We start from the raw sequence: 21,897 nt of genomic DNA on the forward strand, positions 1-21,897 counted from the left end.
CATAAGTTGCAAGGCCGTAATTTTGATGATAGTTAGACGCTATCAATTTAAAGCCTGGAATTTTCCCTCTACTCTGTAACTGTAGATCATCTGCTGTGTGTGTTTCTTGAAGCACGATGACATCAACTTCATATTTCCGTGCAATCCTAGAAAGATACATTTTGTTCGACTAATCCCTTCGATATTCAATTGAAAAATGCGCAGCGATGGTCCAATTCTACAAACTTGAGGGTCCTGAAAAGGACCACACATCTCCTTCTTGTTCGCTCTTTGACCGAGAGGTCGTTTCGGACAGTTCGGTCTCATCTTATCATTGTTGCTTTCTTAGCACCACCCGGGGGCACGTGTACGGCAGTGTAGTGGTTAAACCTACAGGCATAAACTTATGGCCTTACTTAGCAATATGCTTAGTAATAGGTACTTCCAGATCTATGCTGATAATGACAGAAGTAGAGTGTTTAAATTAAACGATGGTTTACCTCAAGGATCAGTCCTCGCCCCCCTTCTTTTCAGTCTGTACATATACAACTTCCCAGACACATCATCAAGAAAATTCAGTTATGCTGATGACATTTGGTGACTATGTGCTCCAACTTTTATGATGCTGAAACTACTTTAGCCACTGATCTGGAAGCCTTGGATGTATACTTCAAAAAATGGTGGTTGCACCTAAATCCTCAAAAAACAGTTATGTATACATTCCACTTACGCAACAGACAGTCTAATTAAAAACCAACAATAAAATTCCAAGGTCAAGTGTTGCCGTTCTGCAGTACACCAAAATACTTGGGAATAACTCTTGATAGACCTTTGACTTTCAAGCAACATCTCTCAAATGTAAAGTTAAAACCAGAAATAATATTCTTCAGAAACTTGCTGGTACATCATGGGGAGCCAATACTCATGTTCTAAGATCAACAGCATTAGCCTTATCATATTCTGTTGCTGAATACTGCTGCCCCTCTTGGATGAATAGTGTTCACACTAAGAAGATTGATGTACAACTCAATCAGGCAATGTGTAAAATCACGGGATGCATTCGGAACACGAACACTCTATGGCTTCCTGTTCTCAGCAATATTCCACCTCCAGCCCTAAGACAATCAGGAGCTCTCCTAAAGGTTTGGAAAAACATCCTACAGAACCCCCAACTACCCAACCAGCAAGATATTACACACACTGAACATCAACAACTGAAATCAAGGAAACCACCCTGGCGTACAGCAACAGATCTTCAAAGAACCTCTTTTCATGTTAACAGTTCATGAAAAGCCCAGCGGGATCAGTCTTCAGTAGTCAACAAACATCTAGTTGAGAATCCTCCTAAACGCGTACAAGGATTTGACCTTCCAAGGCGACAGTGGAGAATCATCAATCGTATAAGAACTGGACAAGGCAGATGTGGTTATTTATTGTGCAAATGGGGTTGGACTAGCTATACAGATTGTGATTGTGGTGCCTCTTCTCAGTCAATCCACCATATTGTTGCTGACTGCCCAATTTGAGCTTTCAAAGGAACACTAATGGAAATTCATCGCACATCGAAATGAAGCAGTTGACTGGGTCAAAATACTAGACCTAGAGTTGTAGTATTGTATGGACTTGTGACTACGCACATTTATCCTGAAACTATATGTATGTGTACATACATTCATTATACGATAAATAAATAATAAATAATCATATACATATAAGATAGACACACACACAGACACGCTAAGTCACAAGACTTGATCCAGGTGATGGCCTACTGTTCTGTTCTAGGAGGGGAATGTAGGCCCTAGGAAATCTTCTACTGAAACATCCTCCAGAATGTGATGTAACATTTGATTTGCACGACAGTCACATGCACTGACCCTGCAGAAACCCCATTTGTGCTTTAGGTATTTGCACACTTCTTGAACAGTGTGGTACCTGTTGAGCTATACCCACACTTGTTTTGAAAAAATAAAAAACAGGCACTCAAGCAGATGGGTTACTGATTAACATGCGATTTCTTGGGCTGGCCTCTTAACCACTCACATGCCCACTCTGCCTTTGGATCGAATCCACTTTCAAGCAGCCAAGTTGCTTTCTCATATGATGATGTTCTTGACCTCAGCCACTTAACAGGTAAGAACTGAAGGTCTGCATGTAGAGGGATGGACTCATTTGTAGAGATTTTTCTCCATTCTTTTATGAGCACTGCTTCTCTGCAGAGGTTGGAAGGGCATATACAGTAGAACATCGATAATTCGAAATTGGTTAATTCAAAATCCCACCTAATTCAAAGAAGCTCTCATTCCCAGAAACATGAGATACGGTTTTGCATGTTATTTAAATTGTTTAATTCGAAATACGGATAATTCGTAATTCAAAGTACAATGTCGGCCCTATTACTGAAATTCAGACTTTTAATTTGAAACTGCCTTTACATTTTAAAACAACAGTACGTTACAGAGTACCGGTAATTTAAATTCAAAATTTATCCGCGTCATGATAGAACGCATGTTTCGGAACGTGGAGGGGTAGCTTTCCGTACTTACACTCACTTCGGTGTGTCTGCAGTGTGCCTCATACCGGTAATTGCTAAGTTGAATTAAATCGGAATTCTTTTGTATTCAACCTTTTAAGCAACACCGTAATATCACGCAGCAGATAGTGTGCGGAAAAACAAAATCTGCGAACACTGGCGATGCCGACAGTTGACGAAAAAGCGTGGCTCATATAATCAATTCGTAGGCACCGAACAATATTGTCACTGCCGATGAAACTGCACTGCTTTCTTTTAATGCCGAGCTCAAACGGTCTTATGGTTTTAAAGGAGCAAGTGCCAGCCTGGGAATCGTACAAGGGTGGGGCTCATTGTACTGTGTTGCAATGCACATGAAAGCGAGAAAATTTATCCCCTCGTCATAGGAAAGTTCGATAAGTCACAATGTTTTAAGGGCGTCGGGCACTTTCCGTAAAGTATGAGGCAAACAGTACAGTAATCCAAAAAATAATGCATTCGCAGTTTGCACAGGGGAACCAGCATAATTTATCCTCGTCTTTGAATTGTGTGATTTTTTTCTTTCATTGCGAGAGTTTATGTTTGTCAGTGATTTATCCCACGTGCATTATTTAAACACTGTAAATGCACCTTGTTGGATACATTTCGGAAATAGTTTTTTCCATGGCATTTGAAAGGTTTAAACTGTGAATAGAGGTGATTACATGCAAGAATGGATCTTTGAATACTTTGTGACGCGGCAAGTGTTTACATTTCTGAAGTACGAGAGAAGTGCCATGGCGGGATCAAGGCAGTATTATTGGACCATTATGTTTTCTTATATATATAAATTATTTGAGTAAAGGAGTGGAATCAGAGGTAAGGCCTTTTGCGGATGATGTTATTCTCTATAGAGTAATAAATAAGTTGCAAGATTGTGAGCAACTGCAAAATGACCTCGATAATGTTGTGAGATAGACAGTAGGCAATGGCATGATGATAAACGGAGTTAAAAGTCAGGTTGTGAATTTCACAAATAGGAAAAGTCCTCTCAGTTTTAATTACTGCGTTGATGGGGTGAAAGTTCCTTTTGGGGATTATTGTAAGTATCTGGGTGTTAATATAAGGAAAGACCTTCATTGGGGTAATCACATAAATGGGATTGTAAATAAAGGATACAGGTCTCTGCACATGGTTATGAGGGTGATTAGGGGTTGTAGTAAGGATGTAAAGGAGAGGGCTTACAAGTCTCTGGTAAGACCCCAACTAGAGTATGGTTCCAGTGTATGGGACCCTCACCAGGATTACTTGATTCAAGAACTAGAAAAAATCCAAAGAAAAGCAGCTTGATTTGTTCTGGGTGATTTCCGACAAAAGAGTAGTGTTACAAAAATGTTGCAAAGTTTGGGCTGGGAAGAACTGGGAAAAAGGAGACGAGCTGCTCGACTGAGTGGTATGTTCAGAGCTGTCAGCGGAGAAATGGCGTGGAATGACATTAGTAGACGAATAAGTTTGAGTGGCGTCTTTAAAAGTAGGAAAGATCACAATATGAACATAAAGTTGGAATACAAGAGGACAAATTGGGGCAAATATTCATTTATAGGAAGGGGAGTTAGGGATTGGAATAACTTACCAAGGGAAATGTTCAATAAATTACCAATGTCATTGAAATCATTAAGAAAAGGCTAGAAAAACAACAGATAGGGAATCTGCCACCTGGGCAACTGCCTTAAATGCAGATCAGTATTGACTGATTGATTTGATTGACTGACAAGGATAGAGTCATAGGAAAGTTTGATTAACCACGATGTTTCAAGGGCATTGGGTACTTTCTGTGTAAGTACAAGGCATCTAAGATGCATACAGTACAGTAATCCAATGAATAAAGCACCTGCACATGGGAGCAGGCATAGATTTCTCCTCACACTAAAATCATGCTTTTTTTTTTCTTCTTTCTTTCGTTGCGTGAGGTTATGTTTGTCAGTGAGTTATCCAAGTGGATTATTTGAATACTGTAAATGAACCTGCTTGGATACATTTTGGAAATAGCTTTTTTTTTTTTTTTTTTTTTTTTCTTCATGACATTTGAAAGGTTTAAACTGTGATTCAAGGTTATCTGCCTGCAGTAACGGGCCTTAGAATAATTTGTAACGCGGCAAGGGTTGGCACTTCTAAATTACAAATTGGCGGTTAATTCGAAATCACGTAATTCGAAGTCCGATTTTTTTGTCCCAACGACGTTGAATTAATGAGGTTTTACTGTATTTGAAAGAACTGAAAGCCAATTCAGAAGAGTAGATTTTAATGTGACACTGTCAATTCTCATAGTTGCACTTCACTGCACGTCAATCTTACTGATGTGGTTGTGGCAAAGCCATAAAGAATAACAATATTCTGCGGCGGAATACACAAGAGCAAGCGATGCCCCATGAAGCATTGATGTACCTGCATCCCATGCTCAGGTTTACTTGGGACTGTACTTCTGCGCAGTACTGGTAAGATGATTTTGGAATATCAGGGCTCTGTCCAGGATAACACCAAGGTATTTTGGTGTGTTAATGAACTTTATAGATGGGTTTCAAAGTAACAGATCAACAACAGATCTCATTTTTGCTGTTAGGATGATAATGGAAAAACATTGGGAAAAGGGAAAAAGTGTCATCTTTGTCTTTCTGGACCTAGAAAAAGCCTATGACAGCATACTGAGGTATAAACTTTGGGATTGCTTGAGAAGGAGAAATGTTTCAGTATCTCTCATCAGTAAAGTAAAAATGTTGTACAAACATTGCTAGAGCTGTGTAAGGATAGGAAATGGCTATTCCAACTGGTTTGTAATAAGTAAAGGAGTGCAACAAGGCACCTCTACTATTTATCACAGTGATGGATGAGATAATGAAAAGAGTGAAACAGCACAGCAAGAACAGTGCATTCAAGGCATTTATTTGCATTTGCAGATGATGTGGTGATTTGGGGAGGTAATGAGGAAGAAGTTCGAGGAAAGATTAATGCTTGGAATTGTCATTTTAAGGAATTTGGACTTAAAATCAGCCTTAAGAAAACAGTTGTTACGACAGTCAACAGAAAAAGGTCAGGAGCAAATATCACAGTAGACGGACAGAAATTGCAAGAAGTTAACCACTTCCAATACCTCGGTAGTGTCCTGACTGAAGATAACCGATCAAATGCTGAAATCATAAACAGAGTTCAAAGAAGAGCTGTCCTTTACCATAAGGTTAGAAGCCTTCTCTGGGACAGCCAGATTCCAATACCAGCCAAACGAACGCTTTATCAAGCTTACTTCTTGCCCATAAGAACCTCTGGCCTTGAAACTTGTATCACCACAGGCAGAGATAAGAGTTCTTTTTTTGCTAGTTGCTTTACGTCGCACCGACACAGATAGGTCTTATGGCGACGATGGGACAGGAAAAGGCTAGGAGTGGGAAGGAAGCGGCCGTGGCATTAATTAAGGTACAGCCCCAGTATTTGCCTGGAGTGAAAAGAGATAAAAGTAGACTCCAAGCTGCAGAAATGAAATTCCTCCGGACAATGGTACAAAAAAACAAGAGAGATAAGGTCCGCAATGAGAGGATTTGCCAAGAGATTCAAATAAGAGAATTGTTACATGATACCATAATCAGTTCAAGATTGAAATGGTATGGCCATGTAATGAGAATAAATTCTTGCTCAGTTGCTAAGGAATGGTTGGAGAAAACCTTAGATGGCAAAAGACCTAGAGGCAGACCCCGAAGGAGATGGATCAAACAAGTCAAACAAGATCTAGAACATAGAGGAGTGGATTGGAGCCAACTACAGGAAGAAGAATGGTACCTGAATTGACTGAAGTGGCGAGCGCTCATACACCACACCTGGGAAACTGGAGACGGTTAACTGATGATGATGATGATGATGATGATGATGACTGAACTTAATGGTGCCTAGAGGACCAAACTTTGCAACAATCTGAGCTGATGCTAAGAGATTCGGAGAAAGCATCAGTTTCTCTTCTCTCAAATTGGTAACAAAGGTCGGACGGCACTGTTTTTCAATATGCCATCAAATACCACAATCAATGCAGCCAGTGAATCAAGCGTTCTCATTAAAACTATTGGAAATGAAAAGTTATGATGCACTGTGATGTTAGCAGTGACCGCTGACAGCAAAATTATTCTGCCACATTGCATATTTAAAAGCAAAACGCTGCCGAAAGAAGATTTTCCCAGGAGCTGTCAGCGGAGAAATGGCGTGGAATGACATTAGTAGACGAATAAGTTTGAGTTGCGTCTTTAAAAGTAGGAAAGATCACAATATGAAGATAAAGTTGGAATACAAGAGGACAAATTGGGGCAAATATTCATTTGTAGGAAGGGGAGTTACGGATTGGAATAACTTACCAAGGGAGATGTTCAATAAATTTCCAATGTCATTGAAATCATTTAAGAAAAGGTTAGAGAAACAACAGATAGGGAATCTGCCACCTGGGCGACTGTCCTAAATGCAGATCAGTATTGATTGATTGATTGATTGTCAAAGTACAAGAGAAATGTTGGATGGAGGCTGAATTAATGAAGGACTGGTTGAAGACACTGTAAGAAAGTCGACCAGGAGCCCTGCTAAACAAGCAGTCTATGCTGGTGTTAAGATAGCTTCCACAGCCACTTAGTGGATGCTGTGAACATGACGCAGACCAGCCATTATTCCAGGAGGCCTTATTTCAATTTTACAGCCAGTGGACGTCTCCATAAATAAGCCATCAAAGATCAGGTTAGCAGGTTCTGCAGAAGTTGGATGGTAAATGATAAGCATGAGAAGACATAAGGTGGCAAATTCAACCAAATGTTCCTTTGTGTAATCTGTGAGTGGATAAGTGTGTGGGGGACTAATCACTCCCGATGTCGTCAAAAATGTTTTATGAAAATAGGAAGCACATTTGCACAAAAGGTAATAAGAAATTAATTTTTAATAGTTATATTAAAATATTTTATGGAAGTCAGTTGTCAGTTGGTATTAGAACCAAACATTCCACATTTCAGGTAGTTTCAACATGATGGCATTGCAATGCTGTGCAGCCTTGAACTCCATTGGAGGATGGTTACCCAGTTGTTGGTTTTTTTTTTTTTTTTTTTTATGGTGACGATGGGATAGGAAAGGGATGGGAATGGGAAGGAAGTGGCTGTGGCCTTAATTAAAGTGCAGATCCAGCATTTGCCTGGTGTGAAAATGGGAAACCACAGAAAACCATCTTCATGGCTGCCGACAGTGGGGTTCGAACCCACTATCACCCAAATGCAAGCTGATAGCTACGCGAGCCAAACTATGCGGCTACTTGCTTGGTTGCCCAGATGTACTTCCTCTTAAAACAATAATCACCACTACCACCTTGAATTCCACATGCTGTGCTGTGGCATGGCAGTTAGTCATGTGATCATTTTGTTGTGGTAATGCAAGAGGGGGCTCATATATAACAGTTTAAATGTGCTAATATAAGATTTTGCATAAATATAGATTTAAATACCAAAATATTATTCTGTGTGTTGAGAGTTAGGACATTGGATGTCCCTTTTCATGCTTTTAAACCATACCAACCAAACTTATATTGGTGTAGGTGAAATTTTCACATATAGGTGAAATTTTCACATATTTTTGAAGTTGAAAATTAGGAAAAATAAAAAGGGTATTACAGGTGGGTATATAATAACTGTAAATTCAATCAATTTAGTGAATAATAAAATAGGCTACCTTTTTTTTGTAGTGATTAAAGTTTTAAAGATCTTGATAACCTGCCATCTATATATATAAAATAAGAGTTTTGTCTGTACATTGCTCAGAATTTAAAAAAGGATGGTATTTCTGTATCAGTCGTGTCCACAGTAATAAGGAAATGCACTGTTTAATTTTCCGTCATTTCTGTCCGTCTGTTTGTCTGTATGTATTGTGACCGTTCAAGACACTGTCGTGATACCCTGTGACAGTAATATGCCGTTTTCCACGTCATTCTGTGATAATTAATGCCATAACTAGCATATTTTGCACTATACGGGGCATGAACGACTCGCCGCTAGTTCAAGAGGCAAGAATCTCATTGCGCGCACTTACCAAAACAGGTCATACGCTAGGCTGCACTTGGAAATCTTCTCTCTCTTGAGGGAGTGAGTAAGAAGAGGCAAATACCACGTGACAGTCAGTAGGCTGTCCTTAATTAAGTCGGGTTAACCCGTGGAAACATAATTTGCTGTGTATTTACCTGTATATTCATTGATGCCAATTGAGAACCTTCATTTGTTAATAATAAAAACAACAACAACAACAACAATAATAATAATAATAATAATAATAATAATAATAATAATAATAATAATAATAATAATAATAATAATAATAATAATAATAATAATGACATGGATTCTGACATACGCAACGAAAATTTACAAGTAAGAGCTCGTTATAATCAGATAATTTTATGTTTAATTATGACATCACGATGTATTCCACTTACTTAACATATCATCAATTACGCTATGTATAAGGGTGCGGCAAATTACGAAAAGACATCATGAATCTGGCCGTGCGAGCCTAAGCTAGATTTTTCCAAGGCGTAGTGTCATCTACCAGAAAAATACCAGGTGACGCTTTGAAGATTCTGATTAAACCTATGATCCGATCCGGATGAGATTCGATCAGTGGAATATAGAAGGTTGGAGCTATCTTTTGATACCTTAATCAACTTCGAGAAATGAGTATTAGCAGATATATGTGTGAGAAGAAGATGTATTTAGCCCCCTTCACCAATCTTAGCCCTCTTTACATATAAAAGAAATTGCTGCGAAGGCTAAATATCCATTATCTATAGTATTCTTCGATTGTTCAGACGCATGGTCAGTGCGGTTATTCGGGATCTCAAGCATTTAGTTTTGATAAGGATCACAAACATTTTAAGAAAGCCAGACATCCATTATCTTCAGTATTTTCCGATCGTTCAGACGTACAGTCAGTCTTACGGTCAGTGCGGTTGTGCAATATATTCAGTGTATGGTGCAGTGCAAGTGTTTATGCCACATGAGTTGTGAAATACGGTGTGAATTATCGGCCTGAGTAAATTAATCACTCATGCGCCACGAATTGCAAATTGTTCATTTATTGTGAGGTTCTGTATTGTGTTACAATCACCAAAGTGAGAGAAGCAGGAATCATCTGATTACAGTGAGCCGTGTGGCAGTGTACATGACGTAATTAAAGCATGGTTGATCAGATAAAGTGAAGTACCGTAAAAACGCAGTTAACGTTACGACCACAGAGTCGAAAAGAAAACTTGATCAGAAAAATAGTGGCTTACTTGTGATGATAATAATAATAATAATAATAATAATAATAATAATTGGGCAACGTCTGCCGAATACGTAAACGCAGTGAGTAACTTGCCTTACGTGTAGAAGTGCCGTAAATTAGGCAAAGTCAGATCATTAACACCGAGTGTGTTACATTAAATAAACTCTGTATATCCAGAATCAGTGCTGGTGTGTACGTGATACCTCAATAACATTTAGTGTGTTTAATAACTGTATATGCTAATGAGAGGATTAGGGTAACGAGCTACAGAGCATTATCGTTACTAGATTAGCAGACTCAAGTTTATGAGTGATTCTAATCGGATCTGATTGCAGTACGTGTCACATAATTAACGTAGCCATAATCAAGTTATTTCCTCATTTGCATATGTGAATGGGTGAGATCGTCGATCCTGGAAGAGTCTACAAGCTGTTCGCCTGTGCTTCATCTAGGGCATCAGCGATTTTCGAGACCTTCCAACGCCTGGTCAAGATCTAAACATGGATGTGTACATCAAGGAGATGAACCCAAGACTCCGTGCTATTGAAGACGCCGTGATATATGGATGTGCCTACTTGAGGAAAGAATGACACAATGCAGAATCGATAAGTACATTTCAAAATTCTAAGTTTGAAAGTCATAATTCTCCTAACTGTAAATAAGTAAATTTTGCATGCTAATTAGGTGGAATGTAAATATCGCAAGCTATTTCAAAGGGATTATAGTTTTCTAGTTTGTTATAATAGGGATTTTCTTCTCTGGTTTTGAAACCAGGATTTTATTTGCCCCTGGGAAAAATTAATGCATGACGTAATTATAAGGTCTTAGTATTGATTTGTGTGAGAAGTATTGTAATGAATGGGAGTAATGTTGAATAGCATTCGAGCTATTCAATCCCTACTGTGAGGCGCTGATTGTATCATCAGAAGGTTCTTAGACTACTTTCATGCTTCACATATATGATAGGATATTTTCCCATATTATATTTAAGACTACTGACCAAGAAGTTGAAGACATAACAACGGGTGCAAATATGATATTTAGATCGTAAATATAATATGCAAATTTTTAAATGTCCTGAAGAATAGATTCTTCTGCACATATGTGTGTGTTTGGAATGTCCAGATTTGAGTGATGGTTGGCTAGCAGGACACAGTTTGATAGGTTGAAGCAAAATGGAAATGTGAATTTTCCAATAGAATTTATGTGGAGTGTGAGGTATGATGCCACACTAATAATAATGAAAATAAGGTTGAATAGAGCCATATGGAAATGAGGTGCATTAAAGTTATACTATAAGAGGCTGCATAAAGCCGAATTTAATATTGAGGCTATTGTACGAAGAGAGATATCCTTCCTTAAGAGTACTGAGAAGGGCAGTATGGAATTGCCGTTATGTCTAGTGAAAGTTGTCAGCTGAGAGTGCCTCGAAAGATTTATAGTCTTGTGTCTGAGGGAAAGGACTGCACTGCAAAGCTTCACAAATACTTGGGACATTGGCTGGCTATTTATTTCTGACAGATCGCGATATAACACTCACGCACAAAATAATAAATTACCACCGTCGTAATAGAGTCGATATATCAGGAGATGAAAGATTTCCTCCCAATTTTTCTTTTATTTATTTAGTTCGACTGAGGACTTTTCGGCAAGCACCCGATTGTAAGAAGACCATGGGTTCGATCCCATCCAACAGTGACGGACACCGTCATTGTCATTTGATGATGGAGGGACCACACCTTCCATATGCCTGTGTATATGTAAAATGTATTATATGTGTTTAATTTCCAGATAAGTGTTTTTATGGTACATAGTATCATGGTGTTGTTGTCAATGTGTTGTCCCACAGGTACAACGTTGTCTTTGAATTGTCTCGTTAAATAGCGTTATTCATATCCCAGTGAAATATGCTCGTGTGATAATTGCATCATTGTAAATAATATTCAAATAAGGTTAATAAGTAAGAATTATAATATGACTTTCAAATATTTTGGAGGTGTGCTTATCGTAATTTATTCATTGCCATAATCACATGATCACAGGAGATCATGACACAATGAACTTCGAATTTATGAATATGAAGTCATGATAATTTGCGATACATAATTGCGAATGTGCCTTTTTATTATAAGCGTTTTAAATAATAAGTGTTAGCAAGTGAAGTGATAATAAGGGGGAAGCCTCTTAAGTATTACAGGGTTATCTGATGCAGAATGCAAATTCTGGAAGGACAGATGAACATGAAGTCATCGATTTGAATCCATGATATATTTTCCTTTAGTGTTAAATGTTATGGCACAATTTTACATAGATATTTTATGTGTATTCTTTTCTCAGTTTAATAAAATTATATTCGAAAACATAGGATACCATTCTTCTTAATTCTCAAATATTTATGATACTAGTAATCATATCCATAAATACTACATAACTATATCTATGTCTTATGTCTTGCAAAGCGTGTTTTTTAAGTAAGGTCCGTTTTGTTGTAGACACTAGTAGTTCGCGCGCACATCGCAATGAACGCGTGCGTCGTGTACCGGCATGCCTCGGGAACAACTGTGCTCAGTTTCAGCTCTGTAGCTAACCTGTACAGTTCTGTTCTGTGCTTTCAAAACGTTTAAGACTATCAACTCGCCCGCCGCGTGTGAGGTTCGGTCAGTGATACGGTTTGTGTCAGCAAGGAACCTGTCTGCTGCAGACATTCATCAACAGATTTGCGAAATATACGGTGATACTGTTATGAATGAAAGCAAAGTGCGTAAGTGGGTACGACAATTCAAAGATGGCCATGACAACGTCCATGATGAGGACCGCTCTGGTCGCCCTTCTTTGATTACAGACGATTTGGTGTCTTCAGTTGAAGCGAAGATTCGTGAGAACAGGCGCTTTACAATAACAAATCTCTCAAACGAATTTCCTGACGTGTCGAGATCAGTGCTTTACAACACTGTTTCTGAACACCTAAAGTTTAGGAAACTGTGCTCTCGTGTTCCAAAACTCCTAACAGAGGACCACAAAAACCAAAGGTTTGAATGTGCAATGAAGATCGTAACTGGAGACGAAACATGGGTTTCGCATATCACGCCCGAATCGAAGCACCAGAGCATGGAATGGAGACACACACACTCGCCTGTAAAGGTGAAGGCCAAACAGACTCTGTACCAGTGCAAAACCATGGCATCGGTGTTTTGGGATAGGCATTGTGTTTTGTTGGTCGCTTTCATGCAACGAGGAACCACTATCAATGCAGAAACATACTGCCAAACCCTGAGAAAGCTACGCAGAGCAATTCAAAACAAAAGACGTGGCATGCTGACAAAGGGAATTGTCCTTCTTCATGACAATGCAAGACCTCACACTCGAGGTCAGACCCGCGATTTATTAAACAGTTTTGGCTAGGAAGTTTTAGACCGCCCACCCTACAGTCCTGATCTTGCGCCGAGCGATTACCATCTGTTCCTCCACCTCAAACATCACCTCATTGGCAACCATTACAATGATGACAACGACGTGAAAACGGCAGTGAACTCTTGGTTATCGGAGCAGGCGGCAAGTTTCTATGAAGAGGGTATTTTAAAATTGGTTATGAGGTATGATAAGGGTGTGAACAAACTTGGCAACTATGTCGAAAAATAGAGTGAAGTATGTACTTTCTGAAAATAAATTTACCTTTTTGAAATAACCTTTCGTGTGTACTTATTTTCAAACGGACCTTACTTAAAAAACACGCCTTGTATTTATGTCTTATACATTATTACCATACTGGCTATGATCGCAGAGATATTCATGAATTTGGATTTATGTTACTAAGTCCATATCAGCGCTGTCACGAGAAAATAGGTAAACAGAAGTTAATGAAAATCGGTATGTAAAGTCGGAGAATAAGGAACTACAGTGTATGCTATAAATAATTTTACAAGACACCCTAATATCGTAGAGTCAAAAGAAAACTAAACGTGAAGGGCTACAATATAGAAAGCTCATAAAACCGAACAACAATAACATTACATTGACCACTGTTTGTTGTAATGTGCTTTGTGTCTCCTGTTGCCACTCATCTCCAATAGATAGGATTACTCCTGCGTACCGAGTATTTTTAAAAATTTGCTTTATGTCACACCGAAACAGATACGTTTTATGGCGACAATGGGATAAGAAAGGGCTAGGAGTGTGAAGGAAGTGACCTTGGCCTTAAGGTACAGCCCCAGCATTTGCCTGGTGTGAAAATGGGAAACCACGGAATACCATCTTCAGGGCTCCCGACAGTGGGGTTCAAATCCACTATCTCCCGGATGCAAGCTCACAGCTGCACGCCCCTAACCACACGGCCAACTCGCCCAGTCATACAGCGTGTAACAGCCTGCCGGAATATTGGCGGGAAGTAGCTGGGGAGTTAGGTAACTTCCTTCTTCAGCGTGCCATTCCTCTGGTTCATACATTTTCTGATACTACTGGTACGTAAGACACTGGTTCACCACAGCATTCAAGCTAATCAATCCCTACTCTGAGGTGCTGATTGGAATGTGCAGTGTGCATATTTAACGGAATAGTGGCAGAGGAGTGTTCACGGCTGTCTGCAGCCTGGTCATTCCAGCTCTGGAACTTTGGACTGTTATACTGGCACCACAGTGCTGTTCGTTAAAAGTGAGAAAATGTGCCGTTTTTCATTTGATCAAGTATTTTATATGATAACATTACTTTTAATCCCTACATTCCTACTGACGTTTTTGTAATGATCTATGTTGACTTCAGTTAGGAAAACAACAAATTCAGCCTTTCTGAGAATCCCGTAGTCAAACACGAGTACATCAGCTAGTATTATTTAAATCCTCACTAATCATGAGAAGAAGTTTCTGAAAGTTAGGGTTAAAAAACACACACAGAAAAAGTGATGCTGAGCATTTGGAGTAAAAGTATAAATAAACACAGAAAGAAGAATACAGGTGAGTTATAATTACCTGGAAGGGGTACAGAAGAGAAACTGGAGGTTAACATGGATCTCATGTGGTCCAAGTGCTGTTGGAGGGCAGCATTATTGTTGCGTTGCTGCATTGTCTCCACTTCCAGCTTCTCAATTGCTGCCTTCATGTTTTCAATGTGCTTTTGCAGGATAGCATTCTGCTGTTCATAGTCAGTATTAGATTTGCGCAACTGACGAAGTTCTGACTCACGTGCTAAAAAACACAAAGAAATACATACATTAACATAGATAAATTTAATTTTTCCTAATAATGTTCTGTTTTTGTCTTCGTTGAATTAACACAACCCCAACTAAGGACATAACAGACTACAGTATAAGGAATGAGGAATTTTAATAATTCTGCTAATAGCAGGTTAAGAAATTTCTATCTGTTTGTCCAATGTAACTTGTGTACACTGGGTACATTTCAGTTTATAGATGCCTGACTGTGAATACTTATTACTGTCATTGGTAGTATTCGTATTGTAAAAAAGTTTAGAACTGTTGTTACTAGTTCTATAAGCAATGTTAAATTTCTGTTTTTGAAAGTGTTTGTGATTTGATAGAACTTACTGTTGTTGTAAGTGAAAGTGATGAGTTGTTTTGTTTTTACTTCAGCTCCTTAATTAGTGTAGTAACGGATTTGTTTTTGATTTTGTTAATGATATTGTCAACATAATTTCTGCTGTAGCCACTGTTAACAGCTATGGTATACAAGGCATTGATTTATTTTCTATAATCGTTATCCGAGAGAGGGATACTGACAGTTCTATAAACCATGCTATAAATAGAAGCATTTTTATGGGTGTTAGGATGAAATGAATCTTTACTAATTACATTAATTGTTTGAGATGGTTTCCTGTAAATACTGCACTGAAGAGAATGATTGTTTCTGGTAATTTTAAGATCCAAGTAATTAATGGAATTATCGGACTCAGATTCCAGGATAAACTCAACATGGGGGTTTAGACTATTAAGTTGCTGAAGTACTATATTACCGTCGGTGACATGTTCGTCGATGATAGTGAAAACATTGTCTACATATCTTGATCAATGATGCTATGATGGACACTGTTAATGTTGTTCATTATTTCAGATTTCTCCAAACTGTCTATGAAAATTTCAGCAAGGATACCTGAAGTAGGGGAACCCATAAGGAGTCCCTTTTGTTGATATATGGTGTTATTAAAGGTTTTTGTTGATATATGGTGTTGTTAAAGGTTATTATTATCAACGACGAATTCTACAATATTTTTTAAAATAGTTTTATTTCAATCTTACTGAGACTACTGTGACTGTATTTAGATTAGATTTAATGAGGTTAATTGTGTCCTTTGATGGAATACTACCATACATATTAGTAACACCAAAGAACTGCACAGAGTGGTATGTAGTTATCATAAGTTTATTAGTAATTATGCTAACTCAATAGAGTTCTTAACACACTGACGATGGGCCCCGAACGGAGGTTGCTACCCCACGTAGACCGAATAGTTCAAACCTCCAAGAAAGAAATTACACTGCTGCACTCAAACTACTGTAACTCAAAATGTATTCAAGAGATCGTCCACAAACTTGGAACATGTACTCACTAGATTGCTTTGTAGTCTGTATGTTGTGATGCTTTTCACAGTAATACCGTTTGTGGCTCCATTTAATAGTCTTTCTAAGCCCAGTTTAGTATCAATACCGTGTTTGTGCCATTCGTGTACTCATTGTTTTCAAGTATGCAAGGATTTCTCTTTATGGCTATTCCCCATTTAGTGTTAGCCATTAATCATTAGAAATATCTAATTCACTGTCACTCGGTACCTATTATGACTGGTCTGTACATAATTAATCAAAATTATCAGTAGCCGTCGGCAACTGAATACACCGCGCCTTGTTGACATCTGCACTGGAGCTCCAGGGAATAGTTCTACATACCCGACATTATTTTGTTAAGTACATGAAGGTTTAAAGAAAGAAAGATGCAGCGATAATTTGTATTCCATGATTACACCATTTGGAACTCATAATCTTGCCCACAATTTCATCAATAATCAAGGGGATACAGGATGCATACAAGCGAGAATGCTCGTAGCCCATCACCTACTGTCAGCTGGGAAATTACGAGAATTCTCAGGGCTCATCACCCACGTGGCACATCAGATAATGAACCTGCACATAAATGTTGAAATACTTTGTCGTCACATAGGGCACGTTGCCATGGGTGCGCCATCTTGTACAATGATTCTTGGCGCGTAAGAACACCCATGTATATACGAAGTTCCCTTGGCTACAAAGATCGTACAATTAAAACAATACATTGGCAATAAAGTCTATGATCCCTCTACTCCATGACATGATTGAAAGTAGTTAAAATTATAGACAACAGAGAGCACAACAAGCTATAAATGATGCCCGTGTGCAAAAATCGGATCCCGTCAACAACCGCTGGCCAAAGTACTACAGAGATTTCTGGGGCCGGTCGTGAATGTGTTAATAGACACTCTTTCTGAAAATCTAAAGTGTTTCATTAAAGTTTTTTGAGAGAATTTGGAGATTTTATAGATGGGCTTCCTCCGAAGTTGATGACAGGTCTAACAGGAATACCAACTTTGCAAATTTTTGGCATGGCCTTAACGGTGGTGAGGCTGAGATTAGTTGGATCTTTACTAACTTAAGGAGAACTACCATCAGAGAAGAAGGATTCACTTTTTTTTTATGTAGTCACTTTTAGTGATTCGGATAGTAGCGCTTCCTTTGGCAGCTTTGGTTATAATTATGTTGTTGATCTTTATCTTTTGCTTCTGTTCTATTATTTGTGTGTTGGATACTGGAGAGTGTGTGGGTTTATGTTCCAAAGGAAGGAATATTATACAGACAGACCAAAAGAAAGGCCTTCCACAAGGTGGTGTTCTCACACCTATCCTCTTTAACATATATATGAATGTTCAACAATGACCCCCTCTCACTAAGATTTTTTTTTTTTTTGCCGATGATCTATCCAGGGCAATGATTTCCAGACTACTGAAGGGATACTGACATCTGCACTTGAAGAACTATCAACTTATTATAAGAAAAACCAGTTACTCCAAAACTCTGCTAAGACCCAGGTGCATGCATTTCATTTTAGAAACTGGGAAGATAACAGGCATATGCTTGTGGAGTGGGAGGGCAGGCAATTGGAGCATTGCTTTTCACCAAAGTACCTTGGAGTCACCCTCAACCGGGCCCTAATATACAGGACACACTGCACGATTACTGGACAAAAGATCTGCCCGGAACAATATCCTTCGTAAACTTTGCTTGACCAAGCGGGGCACACATCCAACAGCACTGAGGACATCTGTTGCTTTGGCTCTCAGTCTCTCTGTGGCAGAACACACAAGCTCTGTGGGGTTGAGCTCATACAAAGCGGGCAAATGAAGCTTTGAATGAAACCCGCAGAGTAGTTAGAGGATGCCTGAAAGCAACTCCTACTGAGAAATTTTACTGTTTGATTCGGAGGGAAGTGGCAGCAAGATATGAGAGGACAAGGGCGGAGAACAACAGGAGTCACCCACTATCAGGACTTTGACCGTCTCCTAAAAGATTAAAATCAAGAAACAGCTTCATCAACGTCTTTACTGCTTTAAATAAATCACCAGCAGCCAAGACCTGTGGTGAAGTAGAATACAACACTTTTTGGAGTGGATGGTACCTCATGAATCTCCACCCCCAGCCCATCAGCTCAGTTGGGCTACTTGGAGGTCACTTAATCATTCGAGGAGTGGTACTGAAAGGTCTAGGGCCAACCTCAAGAAGTGGGTGTATTTGGAAAATCAGACAGAACACTGCAAAAGTGAGGAAAAACAAACTACTTCACACTTGTATAATTGTCAACTATGGCCTGGCCAATGTACACTTTGAGATCTTGTTCAAGCGACTGAAGAGGGAATTGCTGCCACTGATAATTGGTTGCACAGAGTGTGATCGAACCAATGATATCTGTACCTGTGTGTACGATGTATTTTGTGCAAAGTAATGTGTAATTTATGGTTTATATATTCAATTTGTACTGTTCATATTGCTCAATGCTCTTACCCAAAATAATACTTACTTATATAGTACTGGAACTCTGCTATAACTAAACAAATGACCTATCAAAGATGCTATTATTGCTACACTATATAGTTCAGTTATTAGGAGTTTCGACTTGATGTTTGAGCGCTGTCTTTTGGTGGAGGGTAAGTGAATTAATCAACAGCCAATCACAGGCAGCTGATCGCTCCAATAGAGCACATTAGACTCCAGTTCCGATTAGAGTGTTGTCGATATGTTGTTTACTGCAACCACGTGCTATCAGCTGTGTGTTGTATTGTGCTCAGTTCTTTTGTCGGTCCTTGTGTGTCTTTGTGCTAGGTTGCTCATTTATATTTTGTAGTGTAGAGTTAATAAATTTATTGTTTAGTATTTTTAATAGTAGGCTATGGCGCGTTATATTATAGTGAATAGTGTGTAACAAGGTACAATAGTGATCTAGTTTATATAGTAGCTTAGTTTAATATTTCGTTCGGTAGTTATATAGTAGGTTAATTTTACGCCCGTGTGAGAATTTGATATTCTGTCATGTCGACGCCTACATCTAAGGATGGATGAAGCTCCCAAGAGAAGAAAGCCCTTCGGACGCAGTACTCCACCAAGGAGCCAGGCCTGGAATTTTTTTTTTGTAATGTTATGGAGCCATTGTGAGGAAAGCAATGGCGAACTACCTCACTCCTCATCTTGCCTAGTACGCCTCATTTTGGTGCTGCCATTGGTTTTCCTTATAACCCCACAAACTTTGGTGGTGCTATTTGAGAATCCAACCAGCCTCTGGGCTGTTAACCTAACAGACAGATGAAGCCATTCTTGACAAAGCACCAACAATTGCGACTAGAAAGAATGAGTTGATTAAGTGGCTGAAGGAGCACAATATTTTGGTTCGCGATGATATGATATGCATCTTGTGAAACAAAACAAGCCCCAATGCCTAGTGTAAGTGGTGGATGAAATAGCCAGAAGGTATGGGCATAAAGTAGTTCAACCATACCATTGCCATTTTAACGCCATAGAACTGATTTGGGCCCAAGTGAAGGATTATGTATCTGAGAATAACCGACTCTTCACAGTTTCAGAAGTTGAAAGACTTATTTTCGAAGCCGTAGGCCATATAAGGGCGTAGGACTGGAGCAACGTTGTGAGATACACGAAATCCGAGATGATTAAAGCTCAGGAGAAAGAAAGTCTCACAGACGAAGACTTTATTATCTCTTTAGGGTCAAGCTAGAGTGAAACCTCAACAGACGATGACAATGTCGATAGTGTCTCAGAAATGAGTGGTGTGTTCCCTTTGTAGGATTATTTCCTTCCTTACGGGAAATTGAATCTAACAACAACGCGAGATATTCTACATGGTGAGTAGAAATTTAATTTAATTTTCTCATGTTTTATCTGTTTGAGCATTGGCGTATTTTTATCTCGTTGCCTTATCCTAAATGTGTTACGTATTATTGTTCATCTTATGTGAATCATGTATGTTGCTACAAAGAATAATTGATTATGGACTTATATTCCAGTATATGTATTTCCGTTCGTGTTGTGTGTCGTAAATCAGCTGTTTGTGTAGGTAGCAATTTGGCACCACCGTCTGACTTCCGGTTAACTGTCAAGTCGAAACTCATAAAAACAGAACTATAGACTTATTTTAACTTCAGTTATACCACACCTATTTAAATCACCTGATCACACAAACATTTATATGAAAAACAGTAATAAAAGTAAACACAGTAAAGTATACCACATACAGAACGTATGACATATTTCAATGTCAACATACGCCTACAGATCATTAAGTTGTCCACGGTGATTTACAGATTTAAATCACTTCAAAATACAAATATTTATTGGCAATACCATAATAAACATAGTGTAGTATATGTAATAATAATAATAATAATAATAATAATAATAATAATAATAATACCGAGCTCGATAGCTGCAGTCGCTTAAGCGCGGCCAGTATCCAGTATTCGGGAGATAGTAGGTTCGAATCCCACTGTCGGCAGCCCTGAAAATGGTTTTCCGTGGTTTCCCATTTTCACACCAGGCAAATGCTGGGGCTGTACCTTAATTAAGGCCACGGCCGCTTCCTTCCCACTCCTAGCCCTTTCCTGTCCAACGTCGTCATAAGACCTATCTGTGTCGGTACGACGTAAAGCAACTAGCAAAAAAAAAAAATAATAAAAAAAAATAATAATAATAATAATACCACCCTTGCTATTCCTATTCACCATTCATCCATGCATAATACCACCATTCATCTACATATAATAATTATTTTATTGTGACCATTCCAGTCAGTGACAGGGACAGTGATTTATTAACTACATTCAAAAGATCTTACTGAGATTACCTGTTGAAAGTTATCAACTGACGTGTGCACTGTGCAGATGAGTGTGTGAATGGCTAAGGACTGCAAGTATTTTCTCTTGCATATTATAAAAAACAACGTAGGTATATACATCACCAAGTTCAGTCTTACTGACGTTTAAAACACAAGTCCACAGTGGTTTGTTTCCTGCTTTTCTGTCTCAGGGTATACAGGGTTGAATCTAGTTGAGACAGAATGTTCATGACATTTTCATCAACCACAAAACTACAGTAGATGCCAAGCTTTTAATTGTTTCCATCGCTTCCAATGCCTTTGCTAGGGTTAGTATAACGTTGTCTTCTTTATATTGTTACTGATTGTCAGAGCCTGACAAATAACAACATCACTGTCACACTCAACATAGCAGCGAAATTCTTCAGACTCTTCAGTGACATCAACATTATTTTCCGCACTATCGACTGTTTCATTTCCCGCTTTAAATCCTGCCTTATAGAAGCAGTTGCTAATTGTAGCTTGATCAACAGAGTCCCAGGAACATTTTAAAAAGTGCAGAGCATCTCGGATCGTGATCTTTCTCATTCTTCCAGCACTTAAATGAATAATATATTGTGGTTCCACATATTCAATACAAGAAAACTTATTAATGTAAAGTTACCTTATAAGTCAATCACAATATTGATGTTTGTAGTTTAAAGGGGCCTAACATCGAGGTCATCGGCCCCAAATAGTACAAAATGAGATTAA

General features: G+C 38.7%; 1 protein-coding gene across 1 annotated transcript in view; it reads right to left on the reverse strand.

The window, feature by feature from the left end:
• The window catches only part of LOC136874887 (high mobility group protein 20A), a 137,798-nt gene that overhangs the window by 20,467 nt on the left and 95,434 nt on the right, over positions 1-21,897 (reverse strand). Inside the window, exon 7 of the mRNA XM_067148592.2 lies at positions 14,755-14,970. Within this exon, the coding sequence (XP_067004693.2) occupies positions 14,755-14,970 (216 nt within the window). The remainder of the gene's footprint in view (positions 1-14,754; positions 14,971-21,897) is intronic.

The sequence above is a fragment of the Anabrus simplex genome, chromosome 5 (assembly GCF_040414725.1).
Source record: "Anabrus simplex isolate iqAnaSimp1 chromosome 5, ASM4041472v1, whole genome shotgun sequence".
Classification (NCBI taxonomy): domain Eukaryota; kingdom Metazoa; phylum Arthropoda; class Insecta; order Orthoptera; family Tettigoniidae; genus Anabrus; species Anabrus simplex.